Source organism: Dreissena polymorpha, chromosome 3 (genome assembly GCF_020536995.1).
Source record: "Dreissena polymorpha isolate Duluth1 chromosome 3, UMN_Dpol_1.0, whole genome shotgun sequence".
Taxonomy (NCBI): domain Eukaryota; kingdom Metazoa; phylum Mollusca; class Bivalvia; order Myida; family Dreissenidae; genus Dreissena; species Dreissena polymorpha.
The window spans coordinates 10753722-10780439 of NC_068357.1; the positions used below are offsets into that span (position 1 = coordinate 10753722).

The following is a 26718-nucleotide window of genomic DNA, read 5'->3' on the forward strand; positions in this document are numbered from 1 at the left end:
TGTTTGCTCTCCACTTCCGGCATGTGTTGACTTCCACCCGCGCTCCTCTGACTTTTTCGTCCGCACTGTCTCGCAGCATCATGACTTGCCTGACTTTGGTGACCTTGAACTCCTCTGTAAGAGAGGAAAGCGGAAGCTGTTGCTTGCTACCAAAGCTGAACAAGCCGATACTTGAGAAGCGTCCTGAAACTCCGAGCCACCTTCTGATGTAGCGGCTTAATTTTTTTCTCCATGGCCTCGACAGTCGATATTGGGACGTCGTACACCAAAAGAGGCCACAGAAGTCTTTGTAGTACTCCATGTTGGTAGATCCAAGCCTTGTACTTCCCAGGTAAGCCTCTCTTGTCCACGGCTTGCATCCAGTCATCTAACTGCTGCCGCATCTCTTACATTACCAAAAGAAAAAAATGTTAAATAGAGTTTTTGAAGGTTTCTGCATGTCATTGCATACTCCAAAGATTAAAAAAAGTAAAGATGATGTTTGCATATTCTTATAAAATTGGAAACCTTTAAAAAAATAACGACGAATAAGTTCAGGCGACCAACCCACCTTAGTTTTATGGCGACGTTAGTAGAAACGGGTGCTGGAGGTTTCGGTAAATGACAAGTTCGGTAAATTGATTTATATAGTAAAAGCCGTGGAGGTTTCGGTAAATTGATTTTATAGAGGAGGTATACCTACAACGAGGTGTTAATGACACCTATTATCGGCTTACAATAACATTAGAGGCATTTATTTGCAAACTGTGGATTAATTTTGAGTTGAGTAATTAATGCTATGCCTAAGGTAAAGAATCAAGGGAAATGAATGAGCTACCTCTGAAAAACGAATTCTGTTAGGAAATTTTTGGTTAATTTTACGATTTAAATAACGCAATACTGTTGTTTTTTTAATTAGTGCTTTTATTTAAATAACATAATAGTAATAAGAAGTAATGATTTATGGCGGAATCAATGTAAGTTTAATGCTATTTTAAAAAGTTTCTTGTAAAATATGATTTAATAAAAATGATTTCATGTTGAATTTTATATTTATTTATATGTTTTATTATTTCTTTCTGGTTGAGAAAAACACAAGAAAAAAAACAATATATAAAATCTAATACGTGTACGTAATTAATAAAAAGTAATATAATGATACGCGTTATGTTTTATAATTATGTTAAGTGCGCGTGCCATTGAACGTTGAGTTAAGCGAAGAGATACACATAATTGAAAACTGATAAAAAATGACATCTCACACAACGCCAGCAGAATGAATACACTGTGTAATAGCAAGCTGCTGTGATGATCATTATCTTCTCAACTTAATACACAGGCACCTGGCTACTGTACTGGAACAATGGGTTTTACGGCCAAAATAACTGATATCATTTTTTGCCTAACAAATCGGTTCAATAAAAAATAATAACTGATTTACTTTGTAATCCGTTTTATTTAGCAACAAGTAAAACATGGATACAATATATATATTTGAATATTTCATGTCATTTAAAACAATAATGAGGGAGTAATCACATAAGATACATTTTTGACACACTACAATATTAATACGACACATTATTATCATTCAGATTTTCCGCATGCTGATTTAATTTAATTACATTTCTAATACAAATGAGATACATGTACGACACAATTCAATTTAATGTTACATTTCAACCATATCAGTCGTTCATCGTTCAAGACTCGTCGTCGTCGAGCATGTGGTGGACCGCTGTGGATGGTCCCAGGGCATTGATGTGGCTGATGATCATTTCTTATTTGACAATGACCATTATAATTTTATAATTACCCAATTACATAATAATGTTATTTTTACCACAAATAAACATCCTTTGATGTCACCACCAGTATTTTTTGTAAACATGATTAAAGAAGGAAAACGTTTGTTTATTTCACAGTTTGAAAGTTACTGGTCGTGTATGTAAAAACTCGGCCACCAGTGTTAAAGGGGCCTTTCCACAGATTTTGGCATTTTTTAACTTATGTATTAAATGCTTTATATTGATAAATGTAAACATTGGATCGTAAAAGCTCCAGTAAAAAATCAAGAATAAAATTAAAAAAAGGAAAAGAACATTGCCCGGAGCAGGTTTCGAACCAGTAACCCCTGGAGTCCTGCCAGAGTCCTGAAGTAAAAACGCTTTAGCCTACTGAGCTATTCCGCCGAGTATACATGCGTCACGTATTTTATACCTTATATAAGCAATCTTCGTAGTTATACAAAATTTAACGACAAAAACAGAACTCTCCAAATTATTCAATCGTTTCGCGTTGCAACGCTTTATAATTTTTAGGTTTTATAATCGTCAAAAGATGCATATAATGGCTATATTAGAGCATGGTTAATGTTCAGTATTACTGTTTCCTCACAAATATCATAACTAACACGAAAATTTGCGAATCTGAAACAACTTTTTTCAATTTTGTCAATTTACCAAAGCGTGAAAAGATCCCTTTAAAGCATGTTCACGATCTAAACATACATATCTAGATTATTTTAAGAATAATACCTTATGTGCTGACCTGATTGTAGGAAAAAGGAGCAAGAAATTTATTTATATAAGAAACAAACATATTTGATCTTAGTATTTTAAACCACCGAAACTTAACCATTATATAAACATGAGGTAGTTTGCTAACATAATGAATATGTTGCCCAGCTCTTGCCACGTGGAGGCCACCTCTTGTAAGAGCCACATTATTATATTTTTTTTTAACTGATACGCTTTAATTAAGGTTTTTATCAACTAATTGTTTAAAAAACATATATAAAATACAAAACGATCATGACCTAAAGATAAACTTTTAATATATAATTTACCTCCATCGGTTAGAATATCAATAGGTTGCAAGCCTGGATCATTAATAATAACACTTTGCAAACATCTTTAATTTGATAAAATCAAGTCCGTACATTTAAACAGATAAATTAATTAGTGCCAAACAACTCAATTAATGTACATCAAAATTAATCCACAGTTTGCAAATAAATGCCCCTAATGTTATTGTAAGCCGATAATAGGTGTCATTAACACCTCGTTGTAGGTATACCTCCTCTATAAAATCAATTTACCGAAACCTCCACGGCTTTTACTATATAAATCAATTTACCGAACTTGTCATTTACCGAAACCTCCATAACCCGTAGAAACAAATGACTTGCCTTAACATATGCGTACAAGACTAAGTACACATACAGTCGTAGAATAATGAATTATGAATTATAAAATTGTTCCGCATTCATATTAAACAAATATTTTGTTTATAAAGCAATTAAATATGCGTAAAAAAATCAATTATCAAATTAAATTTAATAAAGCCATAAAAACCGTTGTCTGACATTTGTTATAAGATGCACAAATTTAGTTCCAAACTTTTAGAATCAAGTATATTAGGAGCAACTCAAACAATCATAACACCTTCTATTTTTTCATAGTCCAATATGGAGTAAGAGGACGAATAATAAAGAGTGGCAATGTGTCTCTATAAGTACAGTACAACGTTATCAAAGAACACGAACATCCAAACAAATATTTTTCTCTAAATTCATTAGCGAATATTCTATGGTGCGAGAATACAAGTTACGATATTAATGGGTACGAAGCACTAGAAATGGCGGAGGTGTTTACAATCTAAACACACAATTTTGGAGCAATTTATCAGCAATCAATGAACTGATTTATTCAAAATGCCGCCGACAATACAAACATCAAACAAAGATCGTGACAGAAAACGTGGTGGAGATAAAAGGTATCTATGTAATGTATTTTCCCTTAGTGTGACAAGTTTTCGCGATGTTTCTTATTTCTCTCGAGTTGCTCTTAGTCTTAGTCTTATGCTAGTCCAAAGAAATAGACGTATTCCTTGTGTTCTAAGGTATAACGTGTTGGACCGAATACACTACGTGTAAACAATTATTGTCAATTTCCTATAGCAGACACATTTCATTTGATTGTTTTTATTTGCCATAGTAAAAATAGAATATCTGCAAAATCTTTGAACCACTTTAGATACAGTCAGGTCGTCAGTTCCGAATCACTATCGAAACTGCCCATGTATATTTTAAAACGGCAATCGATTTCCATTTCCGGATATAGGGCGTATTACATATAATTGTAACCTGTATGCTTCGCTTACCTTGATTTTGAATTTGGTTCTAAACAGAGCTCCAGATAAGGTTTTGTGAAATTCTTAAATTAGTACCAGATTTTCAAAAGTAATTCTTAACTCTGAAATTTTATTCTTAACATTACTACTTAGTTTTGGAAAATAATACTTATTTTTTATAAATGACCTAAAAATAAATGATAATGGTTATTTTCATGCAAAAAATCAAAATAAACATACTAGCAACTTTATTTATAAGAGTTCAACAGTGTCTTTTCAGTATTATACAATTTTATTTTTCAAATACCTTCATATGCCCAAACTGTGCTTAGATTGCATGCCTTAGATGAATTTTTACATATTTCACAATTTAAACGGGTCTCCCCTTCAATCTTTTCAACGATTAGCCACGGGACTTGTCCCTTCCACTCGTTCAATGTTTTTTTTTGTGATTAAGTTTGGACCCGTCGTGTCGCGTTTTTGTTTAGCTTTTCCGACTGTGTTGGAAACTGAACATACAACATCGTATAATATTTTTTCTATAATGTCTTTCTAAACATTTAACTTCGGCTCACTTTGCGTACAATATGTTAAAAGCGTGTTTTTTGGCGCTTTGCAGCTTTTTAGGACGCTCTCAGGGCGCCGCCATTGTTTTTTGACAGATAGACTGTATACGCCGCTTTTATTGGAAAAATGCGCTTTGTTAAACAAACTTGATAACCATTCTATATAAGCACCGCAAAGATCTTTAATACGCGAAAAGAACTCAATTAAAAATCGATACGAACCGATGTAAAAATAATATTCGTAACTTGATTTTGTAATTCTTAATGGTACGACAAGATTTTAAAATAAATACGTAACGGACGTTAAAATAATTCGTTATTACGAAAATACGACCCTTATCTGGAGCTCTGCTAAATATACAGGAGTGTTTATGTCATTCCTTGACCGAAACCTTTCTCCATTTCCAGTTAATATTATCCAATAGCGAATCACGTGGCAGCAGGTGCACTTTGTGACTAGGGATCGCCTCAAAATAAAATTGAACTGTCAAAATAGTTTATTAAACGTTCAAAGCAATATATCCAGACTAGCTTTTGATCACAGATTTTTGTAAAAACCATAACAATAAAGAAAGCAAAAGGTTAAAAATAACAAAACAAAATTAAATGGACCTCTACATGAGATCACACACTGAAGAGCACCTGCATATAATATACATATGCAGCGATTTTTTTCCTTTTTTATAAAGTACCGGTAAACGGCACTTTCCCAATTACGAAAAAACTACAAATTTCCCAATTCCTGGTCAAAAAATTCCCAATTTAAGGTAAAAAAAAAATATATTTTTTTTTTTTGGAAAATGCAACATTTTGTTAGTTTCCCTGTGCAGCTCTATGGTTTGAACCTAGGTTAATATAATATTGACAGCTTGAAAACACTTAGTTATCAATTTTAAAGTATTATACTAGCATAAAATCAAATACGTCAATTTCCCAATTTGAGGGTTTTACGACTCAATTTTTCCCAATTTGAGGGTTTTCACGACTCAATTTTTCCCAATTGGACCGGTACGGGTACTTTTCCCAATTGGACAAAAAAATCGCTGATATGTCATGCAATATACAGTATACTGTTTCCAAGCAACAAGGCCATCCTTACAAAATTGTTTGTTTGGCATAACCCGACCCAGGTAAATTTGGGTGGGTAGGGAGGTGGGGATTTTATTTATTTTTTAGTATTTTTTTCTCTGTAATTGAACTTCGACATATACCAAACTGAAAGGTAATTATCAAATAAAGCTCCAAGTCTTCTGCCTTGGAAAGGAAATGTTTAAATATTTTTCTGCACCGCACGTGTATTTGTAAGTCTGTTTTTTGTATAAAGAACATCGAAAATATAATATAATCGACAAAAAATACTTAATCCGAAAACTAGAGTCCAAAAAATTGTACGCATTTTGCACATGAAAATGTGCATATTGTTTGACTACAGAAAATGAAAACAAGTAACCTAGCAAATACGTAATTAATATACTATTTGGTTGACATATTACTTTACAATAGCATAGTTTGTGAGTAAAAAACAACAAAGTAATTAGACTATAACATTATAATTTCAATCAAGAACAGAAAGGTGTAACATCTTCGACATGTAACTAATTATTTAATTATCTGATGACATCCTTTAATTCAGATCGATAGCCGGTAGAAAGTTGTAAAGTGATCAGCTTAAAAATAATTTATTGAGTGTTATGCTTATTTTCATTTGCTTATTTTTTATACTACTTTTGCCATCAGCCATTATTTAGCAGGCAGACGACAATTTAAACTGTGTATTCCATTATCTGTGCATGAATTACACAAAATTACCCCATAGCAAACTCAATGTTGATTGGCCATCTACCATATGCGCATCAAAACGTTCATGGAAACAAAGAGAAAAAAATAGTAAAAAAAAACAATCCGGATTAAAATGGCAGATGTTTTCAATGAAATTTAACGAGATTTTAGCATATTCACAAATTATATATTTTTTTAGCCAAATTCGCTATATTTTCGCAAATGGCAAATGACAGCGTGAGCCCTGTAATAGTGAGCATTTATTCCAATAATAACACGCTCGCAATGCTCGTGCTGTCCTTTCGCCATTTGAGCCATCTGCGCCATTTGCAAAAATATTGAGAATTTTGCTCAAGAAAAATCTAAATAGCGAAAATTCGAAAATCTTGTAAAATTTCGTTGAAAACATCCGCCATTTTAATCCGGACTGGTTTTCTATATTTGTCTCTTTGTTTCAATGAAAGTGTTCGCAATTCGAACAATTAACAAAACCAGGTGTGTACCCGATTAGACAACGCTTGACCAGACCTTATTTTTATTGAAGTGCACATGGTAGCTGGCCAATCAACATTGAACTTGCTTTCACATGACATGACGTTGTCGAATGAAACATGAGAAAGAGTGAGCAATCGGATAATATTGGGTCATTTATGCGCAGATGTTGTATTATTTGAATACACATTTAATATCGCAGTCTGCCTTCAAAATAGCGGCCTGTTGCTAGAGATAAACAAATAAAACAAAAACGTGACAATACCCGTCAATAAATATTTCTAAGCTGACCACTTTTGATGTTTCTTCCGAATATTCACCAATCTGAATTAAACATGTGTGCCTCCGTAGCTCAGTGGATAAGGCGCTTGCGTTGAAATCCAGAGGTCCCGGGTTCGATCCCGGGTCGGGGCACACACATGCCAGTCATGTTTCAGCGGAATGCTGACTGACAATTAAAGGCTTAGCCCAGCATTAAGACAACTTAAAAAAAAAAAAAAAAAAAAAAAAAATTAAACAGTATAATTAAATAATTAGTTATATGGCGATAATATTACACATCTCTGCCGATTGCCAAATTTAATTGAACAGTGATAATTAATCTTTTTTTTTTTTAAACATCATCTAATAAATTACCACACCCCACATAATACCCCCTCTCACCCCCACTACCCCCCCCACCCCCCCATTTTTTTTTCTTTTGTTATTTTTGAAAGATAGTCTAATAAATTATTAAATATGAACAATTTCCCCATGATGGCTTACGTTATACTGTCAAGCACTTGAATAGGCAAGCGCGCTGTCCTCTGACAGCTCTTGTTATAATCAGATTTTATTAAATGAGTTTATACCAGCAACTTGCCTTTGAAACGTCCGTGCATTCAGAAATGTATGAGCCAGAGTGCTTAGTAAATGAATAAACAAGCAATTGTGTTTCTCTTATTAAGTTGTTGTGTTTTCTTTGTTCAGTATAATAAAATAAATATCACATCCATACAGGTTGATAAAACTGGGTTATGTTAACATAACCATTCTCGGGTAAACATTATGTTTTTATCAACCTGTATGGGGTGTGATACATGTATTTATATACATGTATGTTTAAAAAAAAACTTGCAATGTAACTTCAAGCATTATGAAGTAATATAAGATAAATTTGAATTATATTTTCAAATAGTATAAAGTGTTAAATAGTAAGATGCTCATATACAAATGGTTACATAAATTTTTGAATATCCTGTTGCTTCTAGTAAGTTTTACTCATGTGCTTTCATAGAAGAAACAGCAGGTTTCCTATTTAATAATGCAATATAAAAAATGCTGGTTGGGACCAAATATACATGTAATTACATTATTTTCAAAAGCAGTAAGCATCAAAAATAATAGCATATCATCCCAGGCAATGTGTAAAGGCCAATAATAAAATTTACAATATCACTAAACGATGTTTGACAGGAAGAAATTCGTTTGAGATTACCCCTGGTTTACTTCATGTCTGTTTCAGATTTGACACCTGTGGCAGTGAGTTATTTGCAAGACTCTAAATTCACAGTTTAACTGAAAATGTATAAACCTTATTGTTTTTTATTTCCTGATAAATTATATTTAAATCAATACCAAGATCACTTACCGTGGACAATCTGTTATAGAAGCAAATGTATTCTAATTTCCGATGACCGATCGCGCAGACAGGATTTTGCCGCCATTCGAAATTATGTCTGCGAGTGTTTCGACAATTAAGATTGTTTATATTTGTCTATTTTCTTCCGCTTTGTTGCGAAAAAAAATCATCAAATATTAAGGTATATGGCTGTACAATTTGTTCAATCATAAGTGGTAAGATTTTTTTTCAATGTTGAATGAATTGTAATTTGTTGCGGAACTGGCGATTTTTCGGAACTGACGACCTGCCTGTAGATGTGTATTGAACTAGGAGAACTGGAATAAACATTAATTTAAACCAAGTTATTCAATGGAACTTATAAAAAGCGTTAAGTAAGTTCTTACTTCAGTTATTGAGAAAAGAGACAATTAAGTAAAACTTTCTCAAGAGATGTCAAGATAGCTCACGCTTAAAAGACGACCTAGACATAAATTAAGGTATCAAGGTACCAATTTGTGAATTTTTTCACCTGTTTCCACTGACTTTTGTTAATATTTAGTTTAAATACTAAATTCAGTGTGAATATAAACACACAACACTCTCATGCATAATTAATTATTATCTTTATTATGCGCCCTGTAGGGTGGCATATACATGTAGCAGTTGAACTGTCCGTCAGTCAGTCAGTCTGTCCATCCATCCGAAAACTTTAACGTTGGCCATAACTTTTGCAATATTGAAGATAGCAACTTGATATTTGGCATGCATGTGTATCTCATGAAGCTGCACATTTTGAGTGGTGGAAGTTCAAGGTCAAGGTCATCCTTCAAGGTCAAAAGTCAAAAAACAAAATCAAGGGAAGTAATAAGCTTTAAAAGGGAGATAATTTCTAAACCTGCCAAATGATATATTGAAATTGTATATATAATAATATGAAATAATACAACTGAAGCATAATCAAAATGACATTTTATGGTCAAGTCTAACACACAATCATACTTTTGGGCATCAAGGTTACCTGTGAATCTACAGTCACGGTAGTGGCTTATAATTATTTCCTTCTAAAAATAGAGATTTGTTAGAGACAATTATTTTCAAAGGAAGTAATTTATATAATTATAAATCTGAAATTATATATTTCCTTACCAAGAATTTAAGTTCTTTTCACAGTTACTGTACATATTTTGTATTTTGTTTATTTATAACTTAAGTGATTGATTTGTCAAAGTTTTTTTGTGTGATGATTTTATCATTTATAATTATCATTTCTTTCCTGTGTAATTTGGTAGTTTTCATAACTTACCTGTGGACTTATGTCCATAGATACATGATGAACTGTGGCTATGATCTCTTTGATAAACCACAGGCCTTGGTAGTCAGCGACGTCTGACTTGGTCATTTTTGACTGTCTACAGACCCCCCCCCCCTCTCGCAGTAAGGTGGCATATAGTAGTTGAACTGTCTGTCAGTCTGTGTGTCTGTCTGAAAACTTTAACATTAGCCATAACTTTTGCAATATTTAAAATAGCAACTTGATATGGCATGCATGTGTATCTCATGAAGCTGCACATTTTGAGTGGTGAAAGGTCAAGGTCATCCTTGAATGTCAAAGGTCAAAAAACAAAATTCAAGGGAAGTAATAAGCTTTTAAGGGAGATGTTTTATATACCTGCCAAATGATAAATAGAAATTTTATTTCAAAGCGGCGCTGTAGGGGGCATTGTGTTTCTGACGAACACATCTTTTGTTACTAATTATTTTTTCATGCATGTATGAAATCAATGTTTTATATTGATCACGATGAGCTGTAAAATGCTTAAGTGAATACAATATTTGTTCTGTTCTGATTAACCAGCTTATCCAGTTGCTGTGTAAGTAGGTTTACTGACCACTATGATGTATAAAAAATACTGTTAAATAAGGCAAAACTCAAAATAAACCAAAAATAACTTTCAGTTTCAGAGGATTTCCAGTGATTCGGCTATACTTGCAAACTAAACATTTTTAGCTTTTATACTTATATTTTAGTAATTAAAAATTTGACAATGAAATAGTTTTGAACTTTAATTTCAGATCTGAATTGGTGTGTTCAGTAAAGTACAACAATACTTTGCCTGATATTCCATTTGACCCGAAGTTCATCACCTATCCTTTTGACCCAACAAGGTTTGGCTTTAACCCATTTATAACAAGAGTTATAGCAATTACAGTCAAGTGGAAAGTAATCTTAATTATATTTAACATGAGTTTTAGAAATAACGGTTGTGTGGAAATAATCTAAATTTCATAATATTTAAATAAACCATTGAAAAAATTCGATGTTAGGTGATCAAAAACCAGTAAATTAAAGCTACTGGTTAGTTTCACTAATCTGTGTTTTTTCCTTTGGTGATCATTATTATTTTGAGGTCAATTTAACATTTCAGCTTAGACAGTTTTGGAAATTGCTTGAGATGTAGCATGTTTGTTGAGCTAATGTCTATTACAGGTTCATATTCTTGAGATGTAGCATGTTTGTTGAGCCGATGTCTATTTCAGGTTCATCCAGTACAAACCCACATCCCTGGAGCGTTCCTTCAAGTATGATCTTCTCACTGAACATGACCTGGGGGTCACCATTGACCTCATCAACCCGGACACCTACAAGATCAACCCTGGGGGTATGACACAGATGATTTTAATTAATTTTCTTCCTAATTGATGCATTTTGCCATATTTTAAACATGGTTTTGATGAAAATTACAGAAGTTATCATTTTGCTTCTGCTAAAATTGGGAATGGTTCACCGAAAGAGCATTTTGCGTATGAAACATCAAAACACATCATAATAAACGCATGCTTTGTCTAAGCAATTAAGTAAATATTGTAAACATTTAACATCTGGCGCTGGTAACTAAATTTAACGTAAATCATAATTACATTACTGTTTAGACACATAAATAATGGTAAAATATGGTATTTTATCATAAACTCAAACGTGTTCATATTACTAAAATTAGGTTCCTCCACTAGGAAAATAAAGCTACTTGAAAAAATGCACCGAGTCAGTTATTCCTTTCCCAAACGGCTTGTCCAATATGACTTTAAACTGTGTGCTCGTCCAAATATATCTCCGTATTGAACAGTTATACATCTAATAACCTATAAATATTAAGGTAAAAGATGGTTGATATGAACCATTTACATTTATCATATGTGCATATTAAGTAGATGTAGTAATATCATCATCAGTTATGCTAGCCTAGACATTGTTGTCTTGCATTTTATTCTAGCTGAGCTGGCCCTGGAAGATGACAGGCTCCTTGATGAAGAGTCAACATCATACGCAGACCAGAAGAGGTAGGATTGAATTAACATAGATTTGAGCATCGCTCTGGGAAAACCCAGCTTAATGCTTTGCATGCTGGGAAATTTGTCTTCTGTTAAAATGTCGTCTGCTGAATTTCTAAAATTAGCATTTTCTTCGATTTTTTTCAAAGAATACTATCAGAATAGCAAACAGTTTGGATCCAGATGAGACGCCACGTTCTGTGGCGTCTCATCTGGATCCAAACTGTTTGCAAAGGCCTTCAAAATTCGGTTCCCGCACTGAAAGTGTTAATGCATATGCGTAAAGTGTCATCCCAGATAAGCCGCACAACACTTTACACATGAACGGGATTTTCACATAGAAGAGACCACCTATCAATGCAAAATATCTGAACCCTTTGCATGCTGGGAAATTTGTCGTCTGCTAAAATGTTGTCGGCTGAATTTCTAAAATTAGCATTTTCTTTAAAAAAAAATCAAAGAATACTTTCAGAATAGCAAACAGTTTTGATCCTGATGAGACGCCACGTTCTGTGGCGTCTCATCTGGATCCAAACTGTTTGCAAAGGCCTTCAAAATTGGGTTCCAGCGCTATAAGGGTTAAAAAAGGAGTGTTGTTCCTGATTAACCTGTGCAGACAGCACATGCTGATCTTAGATGACACTTTACCCTCAGGCATTAAGCCTTTCCCACTCAGAAGCAATGTTAAAATGGCTATGTGCAAACAGCATAGAACCAGAACAGCCTGCGAGTTACTCGCAGTCTGTTCAGGTTTTATGCTGTTTGCTGCTCTTCAGTATCTAAGGGTATGAAATGAAGCATTAACATCTTGAATATTGTAAGAAAGGTCTTAAATTAAATATAACTTTCTTAGGGACTACAAATGCGTCAAAATACGTATCTTAGTGGTTACGGGTTAAGCCTTGTTCCCCAAAGCGAGACTCATATGAGTCTTGTTCTGATAAAACTGGGCATAATGCATGTGCGTAAAGTGTCGTCCCAGATTAGCCTGTGAAGTTCGCTTAGGCTAATCAGGGACAACACTTTCCGCTTTAATGGTATTTTTAGTTTCAAGGAAGTCCCTCCTTACCAAAAATCAAGTTTAGGCGGAAAGTGTTGTCCCTGATTAGCCTGTGAAGTCTTCACAGGCTAATCTGGGACGACACTTTACGCACATGCATTTTGCCCAATTTTCTCAGAACAAGACTCACATATTTATCTGCCTTCTTCTGTTATGTTACACTTAAAATGTGAAAAAAGATGTGACTCAGTGCCAATGTTATAACAGCTATTTGATAAGGGTAATTGTTTCTCTAATAAAGGGATTTAATACAATTTAGCCGTGCTCGGTGAAAAGGGCCAGTCTGCACAGGCTCATCAGGACGCCACTTTCTGCCTTAACTGTATTTTTGCTAAGAAGAGACTTTCTGTAAACGAAAATACCATTTAAGCCAAAAGTGTCGTCCCTGATTAGCCGGTGTGGACTGCACAAGGTAATCTGGTACAAAAATGTATTCACATGAATTAACTCTTTCAGTGCGGGAACCGAATTTTGAAGGCCTTTGCAAACAGTTTGGATCCAGATGAGACGCCACAGAACGAGGCGTCTCATCTGGATCTAAACTGTTTGCTATTCTGATAGTATTTTTATTTTTTAAAATTCGAAGAAATGCTAATTGTAGAAATTCAGCAGCCGTCATTTTAGCAGACGATAAATTTCCCAGCATGCAAAGGGTTGAACCCTTTTTTTACAAAGAACGGCACAATTTTGTTTTCACCGACGTAAAAATGCCCAAAATGTACATACATTACTTGTTTTATTTTCTCGTACAGCTTTTCAAATGATCATGATGATGTTTGACACTGTTAGGTCCCGTCACAAGATGATGAATGTGTCCTGGCTGCGGAAGACCGAGTACATCTCCACTGAGTACAACAGGTTCATACAGAAGGCTGACAAGTCTGAGACTAAGTAAGGTCTTGGTTTATAAATCCTATTTAATTTTGCTTGATTTGTGGCTTAAGTTTCAGTCTATTTAGACATGGGAAAACCTTGACTTAAGGGTTCCTCAGAAATAACGCATGTATTGTACTGTACTTAGTACAAGGTGCATATACATATGCAAAAAAATCGGTTGAAAAATGCAAAAATAAACCCAGAATTTTTATTGTTGTGAAAGTGTAATTTTTTTATGAAAATGATAATTTATATTGTTATCCTTTGTGTAAAGAACAATTGGACTTAATTGGATTTTAGCCTAAAATTGTACGTCAGAGTGTTTTATATTTCATCTCTTATTGACATCTTTTAGATTTGAAATATAGCAGTATACCACACAAATTGTTGACAACTTCTACAGTATACATTTTTTAGTTATAAATTATGTGATTAAAAGCAGTTCCATTTAGGAACAATCAAAACAATAGGAATGATCAGCTTTTACCCCCTTTCAAGACCTCAATATTTTAATGTAAAATGACTATGCATTGACTGTAAGTCCTGTACTAATTTTGTATTGTTCTGTGCTCTTACGTTTGCTGCATTCTTACTTAGGGTGGGATTTAACATCAAGAAGGCAATAACAGAAGAAAACTTTTACAAGGACAGAGAGAGTCAGATTACTGCTATTGAGAAAACATTTGCAAAGGCCAAAGAAGAGGTGAGGCTGTATTGCATGTGATTTCCTTTTTGGCCAAAGAAGAGGTGAGGCTATATTGCACGTGATTTCCTTTTTGGCCAAAGAAGATATGAGGCTATATTGCACATGATTTCCTTTTTCGCCAAAGAAGAGGTGAGGCTATATTGCACATGATTTCCTTTTTGGCCAAAGAAGAGGTGAGGCTATATTGCACGTGATTTCCTTTTTGGCCAAAGAAGAGGTGAGGCTATATTGCACATGATTTCCTTTTTGGCCAAAGAAGAGGTGAGGCTATATTGCACATGATTTCCTTTTTGGCCAAAGAATAAATTCAGTATTTTGCAAATGTAATTTTGTTGAATTTAAAATGTTTGTTATCGGTTACTTCATATTTTCTTCTCAATTTTGTATATGTAACTGTCTGTTATCCAAGAAAATTTATTAGAAATATTTTTCTTGATATTATATTATTCAAGTCTATTAATATTTTCTTGTTGAAGTATAAATATTTGACAACTCTGTATGAGTTGTACCCACAGACTTAAGAAAGGAATATTTCTGACATTTTATAAGCAGGATCAAGTGTTGGCATTCATCAGAAATTGAGCCATTTTCAACCAGTGGTATAACTGTCCCCTTTTGTTTATGGGATTGATTCATTCACTGTATGTAGGATAATTTGTAATAACTGTATTTCTTAGATCACCAAACACTACAGCAAACCTGGTGTCGAACCGTTGGAAGTGTTGCCAGTTTATCCAGACTTTATGGTTAGTGAACATTTTGTATTGAAATTATATATGAGTCGGGTTCTGAGAAAACTGGTCATAATGCATGTGAAAATGTCGTCCTAGATTAGCCTGTGCAGTCCTCACAGGCTAATCAGGGACGACACTTAACGCTTTTATGGTATTTTTAGTTTCAAGGAAGTCCCTCCTTACCGAAAATCAAGTTTAGGCGTAAAGTGTTGTCCCAGATTAGCCTGTGTGGACTGCACAGGCTAATCTGGGACGACACTTTACGCATATGCATTGAGCCCAGTTTTCTCAGAACACGACTCATATATTGATGGATTTTTAAATAACCGGACAACTATCAGGAGAGAGGGTGTTGTGTGTAACACACCTTATAAATTTCATTTTGCTTTATACGGATAGATTTTTAAGTCAATTTGCACAAATCTTAACCATCATTACAAGATATGTCTTGTGTGTTACCCATATTCCTACCATAAAGATCAAGGTAAAACTAAGAGGTGCAATGTGGCCATAAAGCAGCTTTCTTAACACAAGCATAGTTATGAGACTCATGTGGAATGTAAGGGCATCTGCGCCCTAGTGTGGAACTTATATTGAAGATATTAACCCATTTATGCCTAGTGGACTCTCCCATCCTTCTAAATTGGATCAATTTATTTCGAAAATTAGGTATGTTTAGTATACTTATTTCTATATTTAGAATATTTATTACTAAAAATCCTTTTAGCAAACAGCGCAGACCCAGATGAGACGCCGCATCATGCGGCGTCTCATCTGGGTCTACGCTGTTTGCAATGTCCTTTTTTCAGGACGCTAGGCATAAATGGGTTAAAAAAGGTACATATTAATATTAATAAAAATAATTTAAATACATAAATACCACTTTAATGTGTCTGTTTATATGTGATGATGCTTTTCCCCAAACTGCTTTTTGCATAAACCTCACATTGAAATGCCGTTTTTGAATATACAACGCCATGACTGTATGCCCTTCTAGGGAAAAACACTACCTATGAACACATGTCTACTCTTGTTTGAGGATTGTTATAAAATGCCTCTTGATATATTGAACCTAATTAAAGAGCTAAAATATGACAACATGCAAGTTATTTAATCCCAGCTGTATTGCAGATCTTTTTCTGTCTTTTTGGGGAATAGGTACCTAGCAAAATTGGATTTTTTCGAGTCGCGAAATCTTTCAAATTGGGAAGAATTTTCATCGACAAAAGCATTACTGGGGGAATTATTTTTCTTAATTTTTCTTATTTAATCTAATGATTTCATACATAGGTATTGCCCTAAAATGCTAAGAAAAGTGATAAAATGTTGTTTTTTTCCATGCAACAGTCATTGTCCACTGCTAGCGTAAGCATGTGTATGATAAAAAATGCAGACTTTGTTAATGTTATGCTTGAAGTTCAAATAAAATACATAGCTCGATATGTCACTTAGGATTTTTATGAATATTCACAGTCGAAGTACCTGCGTTCAACATATTAATATTCAAAATTCAAGTAGCCAAATGTCTGAAGGCAACCATTTTTTTTAACACAGTAATGTTTAAAGTGAAACCAGTCCACATTTCTCTACCCCAGACCATCGAAATCGATTCTCAATCAATTTACAATAATTAATACGTACACATGACTTGTTGTATACTGAGTACATGACCTCATAATTCTGAATAATCCAGCACTTCAATATTTGAAAGCAAATTCTGACCAAAAATGTGTCGTAAGAATGTGTATTTATAAATATATGAGGAAGATAAAGCTTGCATTTGACTACGTTTTTTTTATTTTAATTTAATGCCCCTGTTGCAACTTCGATTTGGTCAAAGTATTTAATAAGTTATAAACAAGATATATTTTTTTATGTCATTATGGCACTTTAACTCTTTCAGTGCTGGAACCGCATTTTGAAGGCCTTTGCAAACAGTTTGGATCCAGATGAGACGCCACAGTACGTGGCGTCTCATCAGGATCCAAACTGTTTGCTATTCTGATAGTATTCTAAAATCAAAGAAAATGCTAATTTTAGAAATTCAGCAGGCAACATTTTTGCAGACGACAAATTTCCCATCATGCAAAGGGTTAATTGCCTTTGTGAGTATTCATCACTTGAAGATTATTATAATAACTTTCGTTTCATATTCCTCCTGCATTTTATATTTACAGCTCTGGAAACACCCATTTGCTCAGGTGATCTTTGATTCTGACCCAGCACCCAAAGGCCGTACTGGTCCGGCTCTTATGGAGGAAATGTCGCAGGCTATGATTCGGTAAATAATTGCCTTTTAAAAAAGGTTATTATTTTTACCTTTGGTTTGTAAGCCTGTTATTTGGCTGTTATGCGTTGTTTTTTTCTTGATTTGGGAAATAGGCCTAGCATTTTTTGGGGTGGTGATAAGAATATATGGGCAGAAGAACAAATTCGAAAAAAGCTGAAGGTCATAATTTATGGTCTAATGTCTAAGTAAAGGGCTTGCCCGTGCCCACATGAATTTAAGTAATATGAATAACTTTGAACAATTGTACAAATATTTGTTTATTTCTACAATGAGATGTTATGTTAAATACAAGAACCACATGGATAGATTCAGTTGTTAGTATCATATTTTGATGTCAAATTAAGGCACATAGTCAAAAAAGGTTGTCAAAAAAGAAAGGTCGAACATTATTTAAATATGGATGTCAAAATAAATGTGCTAGTAAGACCTTGTACTTCCCTACTATATTATAGAGCTGCAGATGAATCCTGTGAAAAATGACACATGTGTTTCAACTGTTTGACTTTCGATGGACATGAACATATCATTCTAGTCCATTGATTTTCATGTTACTGCAGTTCAGTGAATGAGCTGCTTGACATATGATAGACATCTAAGTATCGTAATACTGTTACAATTGATGTCATGTTAAAGCAGTGTGATGGATGAGATTCGAGTACCATTATACCATCACAATTTATGTTCATTATACAGCGGTGCGGTGGATGTGATTTAAGTACCATAATACCATTACCATTGATGTGGTTAGTCATGTGTAAGCGGCGCGATGTATAAGATTTAAGTACCATTATATCGTGTCCATGGATGTTCATTATACAGCAGTGCGGTGGGTGACATTTAAGTACCATAATACCATTACCACTGATGTGATAAGTCATGTTTAAGCGGCGGGATGTATAAGATTTAAGTACCATTATATCGTGTCCATTGATGTTCATTATACAGCAGTGCGGTGGGTGACATTTAAGTACCATAATACCGTTACAATTTATGTTAATGTTACAGTGGTGCAGTGGATGAGAGTGGTGAGCAGTTTGTGGCCTACTTTCTGCCATCTACGGAGACCTTGGGCAAGAGGAAAAGAGACGAAGAGGAGCACGAAGACTATGTGGCAGACGAGGAGTATGTCATTTTATTAGCTCGGCTGTTTTCGGAGAAAACCCGAGGTATTGTCATAGCCAGCTCGTCGTGTCATTTCGTGTCCGCCGTCCGCGTCGTGCTAAAACCTTAACATTTTGTAAAGGTTTTGAACATTGACTCTAAAATCAAAGTGCTTCAACCTACAACTTTGAAACTTCATATATAGCTGCACCTTGATGAGTTCTACATGCCACGCCCATTTTTGAGTCACTAGCTCAAAGGTCAAGGTCACTGACCTCTAAAAAAAAAAAAAAAAAAAAATTTCTGACAAAATTTAATTTATTCACAATGCACCCGCAGCCGAGCGTGGCACTCGTTATGCGGTGCTCTTGTTAAAGGGATCTTTTCACGCTTTGGTAAATTGACAAAATTGAAAAAAGTTGTTTCAGATTCGCAAATTTTCGTTTTAGTTATGATATTTGTGAGGATACAGTAATACTGAACATTTACCATGGTCTAATATAGCCATTATATGCATCTTTTGACGATTTTAAAACCTAAAAATTATAAAGCGTTGCAACGCGAAACGATTGAATAATTTGGAGAGTTCTGTTTTTGTCGTTAAATTTTGTGAAACTACGAAGATTGCTTATATAAGGTATAAAATACCTGAAATATATGTACTCGGCGGAATAGCTCAGTAGGCTAAAGCGTTTTTACTTCAGGACTCTGGCAGGACTCCTGGGGTCACTGGTTCGAAACCTGGTCCGGGCAATGTTCTTTTCCTTTTTTTAATTTTATTCTTGATTTTTTACTGGAGCTTTTACGATCCAATGTTTACATTTATCGATATAAAGCATTTAATGAATAAGTTAAAAAATGCCAAAATCTGTGAAAAGGCCCCTTTAAAATAATTGTTTGTTAGACACTAAACCCCATAGTAAGTAAATAGTTTTTTTTTCTTATTCTATGGTAGTTATGCAGTAGCCAAAAAGCCAAATGCTTGTAAATGTCGGATTTGCTACTAAAATCCGTTATTGGCTACAAAAATATCTAATGGGCTACTACAAAGTTTTATTGGCTACCAAAATATATAATTGGCTACTAAAACTTCTAATTGGCTTCTTAAATTTCTTATTGGCTACTAAAATCTCTGATCTTGTACTAATATCTCTAAATGGCCACAAAAATAGCTGAAATGGCTGCTAAAATCTCTAATTGGCTACTTATATCTCTTAATGCCAACTAAAATATCTGATTGGCTAATTAAATCTTCTTATTTGTACCAAAAATAATATCTAATTCTCTACTTTAATTCCGCATTATCTACTACAATCCTTAATAGGCAACTGACATCTCAAATTTGTTTTCAAATATCTGAAAATACTTCAAAATAATGCATAATTTCTTAATTTCTGAGGTTATTATTTTTTTAAATGTACATTTTAGCTTCAAATTTAGATTTCTTAATGCCACCTAGTTTCTCAACAATCTCTTTAGTAACAGACACAACCTCACTCACTTACAAACCATAAACTTATACAATTATATGTGATGGTGGCTGACTACGTATTGGTTCGCTGCAGGTATGACTACATGCTGGCTCGTGAGTACAACTGGAACGTGAAGAACAAGCTGACACGTGGCTATGAGGAGACCTACTTCATAGTGTTCAGGGAGGATGGCTGCTACTACAATGAACTCGAGACCAGGTATGGCTTCAAAGTGATGAAATAATCTACCATAAGGAAAGTGAGACCAGGTATGTTTTCAGAGGGTTGAAAGCGAGACCAGGTGCATCTTCAGGAGACTGAACCAATCTTCTATAAGGTATTTGAGGCCAGGTGTTTATCTTGAGTTTATTAGGTCTTTCTGCACTGGAGGTTGCCTTATGGAAGAGTATTAAGTGTTTCCAATAAATCTTAACTCACCAGATTTCCAGGCTCACACAAGTGAAAAGAATTTTCCAGGAATTTTTTTTTGCTTTAGTTAACCCTTTGCATGCTGGGTAATTTGTCTTCTGCTAAAATGTCGTCTGCTGAATTTCTAAAATTAGCATTTTCTTCAATTTTTTTCAAAGAATACTATCAGAATAGCAAACAGTTTGGATTCTGATGAGACGCCACGTTCTGTGGCGTCTCATCAGGATCCAAACTGTTTGCAAAGGCCTTCAAAATTCGGTTCCCGCACTGAAAGGGTCAAATGGTATGTTTCTATTGCCAGGGTGCGACTGAGCAAGCGTAGAAAAACAGCAGGCATTGCTGTGGCCAAGTCTCGACTGGTGGTCAAACACAGGGATCTCAACGACAGGGAGACTCGTGCTCAGGTCAGCTTTAGACTCATAATTGACATAAAGTCATGCATACTGAGCAGTTTATAGTTTTGCTAGATACAATTAGCTGGATAAGGTAAGATCAACTTCTGCTGAAAAAATCTGGTTATTCAATCAAGATTCTGAATGTATACATTTAAAGAAAATCATCTGTATTAACAAACTAGTAATTCAAACACGATTTTAAATATTTAAACGTAAAGATAAGCTTCTGTAATAACAAATCGATAATTTAAACAAGATCATGAATATTTCAATATTAAGAGAAACTTCTGTAGAAATATACCAGTATTTCAACAACTGTGATGAATATTTAAATGGTAAGTTAACCTTCTGTCATAATAAACTGATAATCCAAACATGATAATTAATATTTAATTAATATTTAAAAAAAAATGTCCTAATAAACTGGTAAATAAAACAAGATGGTACATTTTTGAGTGTTCTCTGTCCTAATTAACTGGTAATGTAAACACGATGATGCATACATTTTTTTATTTATATTTTAGGATAAATGTATTTCTTGAAATCTTGTAATTTATTATCCATTATTAATATTTAAATGTTTAGATAACCTTCTATCAAAACAAACATGTAATTTAAACACAATGCTGAGTATTTAAATGTTAAGATAACCTTATAAAATGGTAATTCAGGCATGATGAATATTTAAATGTTTATATAATCTCTGTTCTAACTAACTGGTTATCTAAACATCATGCTTGCTCTTCTGTATGGCCAAATCAATGGCTGGAAAAGAAATTCAGATTTTTTAGAATATTTGTGCGTCTTATATCTTATTGCATTCAGAAAGTAATATGTGTCTGTGTTTGTTGGTCAATAAATTAAAGTATTTAAGAGTTTTTCGTATTAAGGAACACACCTTTGTGGGGTGTTTTCTATTGGTCATAGTTATTTGCATTAATTTACATGTGAGATTACTTACGGAATATCCCTTTCTTACAGGAAGCAAAATAGTTTTTTCCCTTTGTTGCACACTATACTTGTGCATTAACAGAGTGTATATTACAGGATGTTCGCATGACCATGCTGGAACCAGCACAAGAGGAGGAGGAAGAGGAGGAGGAGGAGGAAGAATTCATCAAGAACACTAATAATGGTTTGTATTCAGAACACTTGTACAAGTTTTTTCATGTGTTATGATCTAATGATACAATGGTATCTTGCAAGCGTTATACATGTGTGTTATTTGCATAAGATTTTTATGTCCCCCACCACTATAGTGGGGGACATATTGTTTTTGCCCTGTCTGTTGGTTTGTTTGTTGGTTTGTTTGTTTGCCCCAACTTTAACATTTGCCATAACTTTGCAATATTGAAGAAAGCAACTTCATATTTGACATGCATGTGTATCTCATGGAGCTGAACATTTTGAGTGGTGAAAGGTCAAGGTCTTCCTTCAAGGTCAAAGGTCAAATATATGAGTCAAAATCGCTCATTTAATGTACACTTTTGCAATATTGAAGCTAGCAACTTGATATTTGGCAAGCATGTGTATCTCATGGAGCTGCACATTTTGAGCGGTGAAAGGTCAAGGTCATCCTTCAAGGTCAAAGCTCATATATATGGGGACATAGTGTTTCACAAACACATTGTTTTAAAAATAATAATTTAGTATTGTTTCTCGCAGGTGAACTTTACTCCTATACTTTGTGAACTCTATTAGAATACATGTCAGCCTTAAATTGTACCTGACAGTCAATGGTTAAAAAACCATAAACACTCAAAATCAACAAATATTTTGTACCATATTTCTAAAAATAAAGTTAATACATAAAAATCAATGTTCCTTATAGCAATAGCCAAAATTTTCACGCTGTATGTGGTCTGGTAACAATTTGTGTCACAATATATTCCATGTGAATTTCCGGCTACGATATAAGAACCTTTATGAGCAAATGCGAGATTGGCTCCGTGCAGCTTCTTAAGCACGACATTGTTCTCATGAATATGTCGTTCTTCCGACTCTGCCTGAAGCGAGTCCTGCATTTGCTCGTAAATTTTCGGATATCGTGGCGGGAAATTTCCATGGAATATATTGTCCCACAAAAAAATAAAAAGAACATTTGTATCTCTATAAATCTAAGTTACCGTACCACATCTAGCGTTGAAATGTTGGCTATTGCCATAAGGAACTTTAATTTTTATACTCCCGTTTTTAAAAACGGGACGTATTATAGTTTCACCCTTGGCAGGCGGCGGGCGGCGTCCACAGCAGTGTCTGCTCTCTAATTCAAATAGTTTTCATCCGATCTTCACCAAACTTGGTCAGAAGTTGTGTCTAGACAATATCTAGGTCGAGTTCGAATATGGGTCATGCTGGGTCAAAAACTAGGTCACAGGGTCACATAGTGCATTTCAAGAATTAAGCATGGTGTCCGCTCTCTAATTGAAGTAGTTTTCACCCGATCTTCACCAAACTTGGTCAGAAGTTGTGTCTAGATGATATGTAGGTCAAGTTCAAATATGGGTCATGCCTGGTCAAAAACGAGGTCACGAGGTTACTTAGTTCATTTCAAGCATTTAGCATGGTGTCCGCTCTCTAATTGAAGTAGTTTTCATCCGATCTTCACCTAATTTGGTCAGAAGTTGTCTCTACATGATATGTAGGTCAAGTTCAAATATGGGTCATGCAGGGTCAAAAACAAGCTCATGAGGTCACTTAGTGCATTTCAAGCATTTAGCATGGTGACCGCTCTCTAATTGAAGTAGTTTTCATCCGATCTTCACCTTATTTGGTCAGAAATTGTGTCTAGATGATATGTAGGTCAGGTTCAAATATGGGTCATGCAGGGTCAAAAACGAGGTCATGAGGTCACTTAGTGCATTTCAAGCATTTAACATGGTGTCCGCTCTCTAATTGAAGTAGTTTTCATCCGATCTTCACCTAATTTGGTCAGAATTTGTGTCTAGATGATATGTAGGTCAAGTTCAAATATGGGTCATGCCGGGTCAAAAACGAGGTCACGATGTCACTAAGTGCATTTCAAGCATATAGCATGGTGTCCGCTCTCTTATTGAAGTAGTTTTCATCTGATCTTCACTGAATTTAGTCAGATGTTACGTCTAAATGATATCTGGGTCAAGTTCTAATATGGGTCATGCCAGGTCAATAACTAGGTCTCGAGGTGTCTTAGTGCATTTCAAGCATTGAGCATGGTGTCCAAAACCTTCGAACGGGCGTATCTTGTGACAGTTCGGCACTCTTATTATGGGTTAACTTTATTTTATGAAATATTTTGCAAAATATTCGTTGATTTTGAGTATTCATGTTACTTTAAACTCAGTTTTGTTCATGCAAGTGTTTCACAGGACAAATGAAAACATAACTTGTTTGTTCTTGGTTCAATTTAACATAATTATAGTATGAATACTTATGTACCGATAATATCAGAACTTAAATATATTCGTGGATTTAAGGTCAGTGTAAAGTAACTATTGGCAACCTATATATGATCGTGTAGTGGTCTCATCATACTATGACTTGTATTTTTTTTCTTCAGATGATGAGTTTCAAAGTCCCAAAAGCGAGGATGGTCGCAGGTCAAGATCACGTTCAAGGTCAAGTTCAAGGTCAAGATCGAGGTCCCGAAGCGGCAGTGGGTCAAGGTCGCGATCTCGTTCCCGTAGCGGAAGTAGAAGCCCGAGCGGATCCAGATCTCGATCCAGAAGTAAGAGTGGAAGTAGAAGTAGGTCGCGCTCGGGTTCGAAGTCACCATCTCGAAGTAGGTCAAGGTCAAAAAGTGGAAGTCGTAGTCCCAGCCGGTCTCGAAGCAGATCTAAAAGTGGTTCTAGAAGTGCTAGCAGAAGCAAAAGTAGAAGCAGAAGTGGCTCGAGGTCACCGTCGCGGTCGAGATCGCGCAGTCGTAGCGGAAGCCGCAGCCGATCGGCAAGTAGGTCAAGGTCACGCAGCGCAAGCCGCAGTGGTAGCGAGAGTGAGGCAGACAGAGGAAAGAAGGACGAGGAAGAAATCTTTGGTTCTGATAGTGACTCTGACAGTAATTGAGGATACTCATTCTCTGCTACCTACATTGTATATACTTATGAAACGATTATGTTCAATTCGTTTGTGTTGTCGTACAGGCACAAGCGTTCATGGTGATGATTCTGTTAGGAGTCATATTCATATTTGGTCTGATAAAAACTCGGCACTGTGTCTGATTGTTTGATTTCATACAGGGTTAAGAACAGTCATATAAATTCAGAGTTTTTAGCTCGACTATTATATATGAAATATATAGTGGAGCTATCCTACTCACCCCAGCGTCGGCGTTTCTGTTCCGTTTCCATTAGCGTTAGTGTGCAAATGTTAAAGTTTTCGTACTACCACAATTATTTTCATTGCCCCTTGACATATTGCTTTCATATTTTGCATACTTGTTTACCAACATCACCCCAACCTATAAACAAGAGCAGACAACTCTATCAAGCATTTTGTCATAATTATTGCCCCTTTTATACTTAGAATATGCATATTATTAATAAATCTATGTTAAAGTTTGCGTACCACCCCAAACAATTCCTATATCCTTTGACATATTGCTTTTATATGTTGCATACTTGTTTAACAACATGACCCCCAACCTATAAACAAGAGCAGACCACTGTATCAAGCATTTGGACATAATTATGGCCCCTTTTACACTTAGATTATTGAACATTTTGCTTAATTTGCCATGACTTCTTTATTTATGATCACATTTTATTATTACTTGACAAAACAACACTTACCTGAATACCACAATGGATTCCACCCAAACAATACCCCACGCTCCTACCCAGAATCCCCCTTCCCAACCTCCCCCCCCTGATTTTTTTTTAACATCTAATAAATTACCCCACCCCACATTATACCCCCCTCTCACCCCCCCTACCCCCCCTACCCCCTCCAAATTTTTTTTCCTTTTTTTATTTTTGAAAGATCGTCTAATAAATGACCACACCCTACATTATACCCCCTCTTAACCCCCCCCCCCCAAAAAAAAAACATTTTTTTTTCCTTTTTTTATTTTTGAAAGATTGTCTAATAAATAATTGAATATGAACAATTTCCCCATGATGGCTTATGTTATATTGTCAAGCACTCGAATAGTCAAGCGCGCTGTCCTCTGACAGCTCTTGTTATGTCCCCCACCACTATAGTGGGGGACATATTGTTTTTGCCCTTTCAGTTGGTTTGTTTGTTGGTTTGTTTGCCCCAACTTTAACATTTGCCATAACTTTTGCAATATTGAAGATAGCAACTTGATATTTGGCATGCATGTGTATCTCATGGAGCTGCACATTTTGAGTGGTGAAAGGTCAAGGTCATCTTTCAAGGTCAAAGTTAAAATATATTGGTCAAAATCGCTCATTTAATGTCACGTTTGCAATATTGAAGCTAGCAACTTGATATTTGACATGCATGTGTATCTCATGGAGCTGCACATTTTGAGTGGTGAAAGGTCAAGGTCATCCTTCAAGGTTAAAGGTCATATATATGGGGACAAAGTGTTTCACAAACACATGGCTTGTTGTGTTAATCTGGTTTTTAAATTTAAAGAAACGTTATTGAAAATGTTCATTACACAATCCTTGCAATTGTTTTCTCTCGTTTCACGCACACTTATAACTCATTGATCATGTAAAATAAATGTGTTTGCTTCAAATGCGCATTTTCTATGTTCTATTCGTTTGTGTCGTCGTTCAGGCACAAGCGTTTCATAGTGATGATTCGTTTAGGAGTCATATTCATATT

At 34.9% G+C, this 26718-nt stretch overlaps 1 protein-coding gene across 1 annotated transcript; it reads left to right on the forward strand.

The window, feature by feature from the left end:
• Window positions 1-3600: 3600 nt before the first annotated feature.
• On the forward strand, window positions 3601-25137 carry LOC127873570 (RNA polymerase II-associated factor 1 homolog). Its single transcript, XM_052417442.1, has 13 exons — window positions 3601-3756; window positions 10627-10719; window positions 11092-11213; window positions 11826-11892; window positions 13733-13834; window positions 14417-14522; window positions 15203-15271; window positions 17437-17540; window positions 18555-18671; window positions 20216-20341; window positions 20853-20955; window positions 21994-22081; window positions 24485-25137. Exons 1-13 carry the CDS (start codon window positions 3695-3697, stop codon window positions 24985-24987), a joined length of 1662 nt encoding a protein of 553 aa, XP_052273402.1. The 5' UTR covers window positions 3601-3694; the 3' UTR covers window positions 24988-25137.
• The last annotated feature ends 1581 nt before the right edge of the window (window positions 25138-26718 follow it).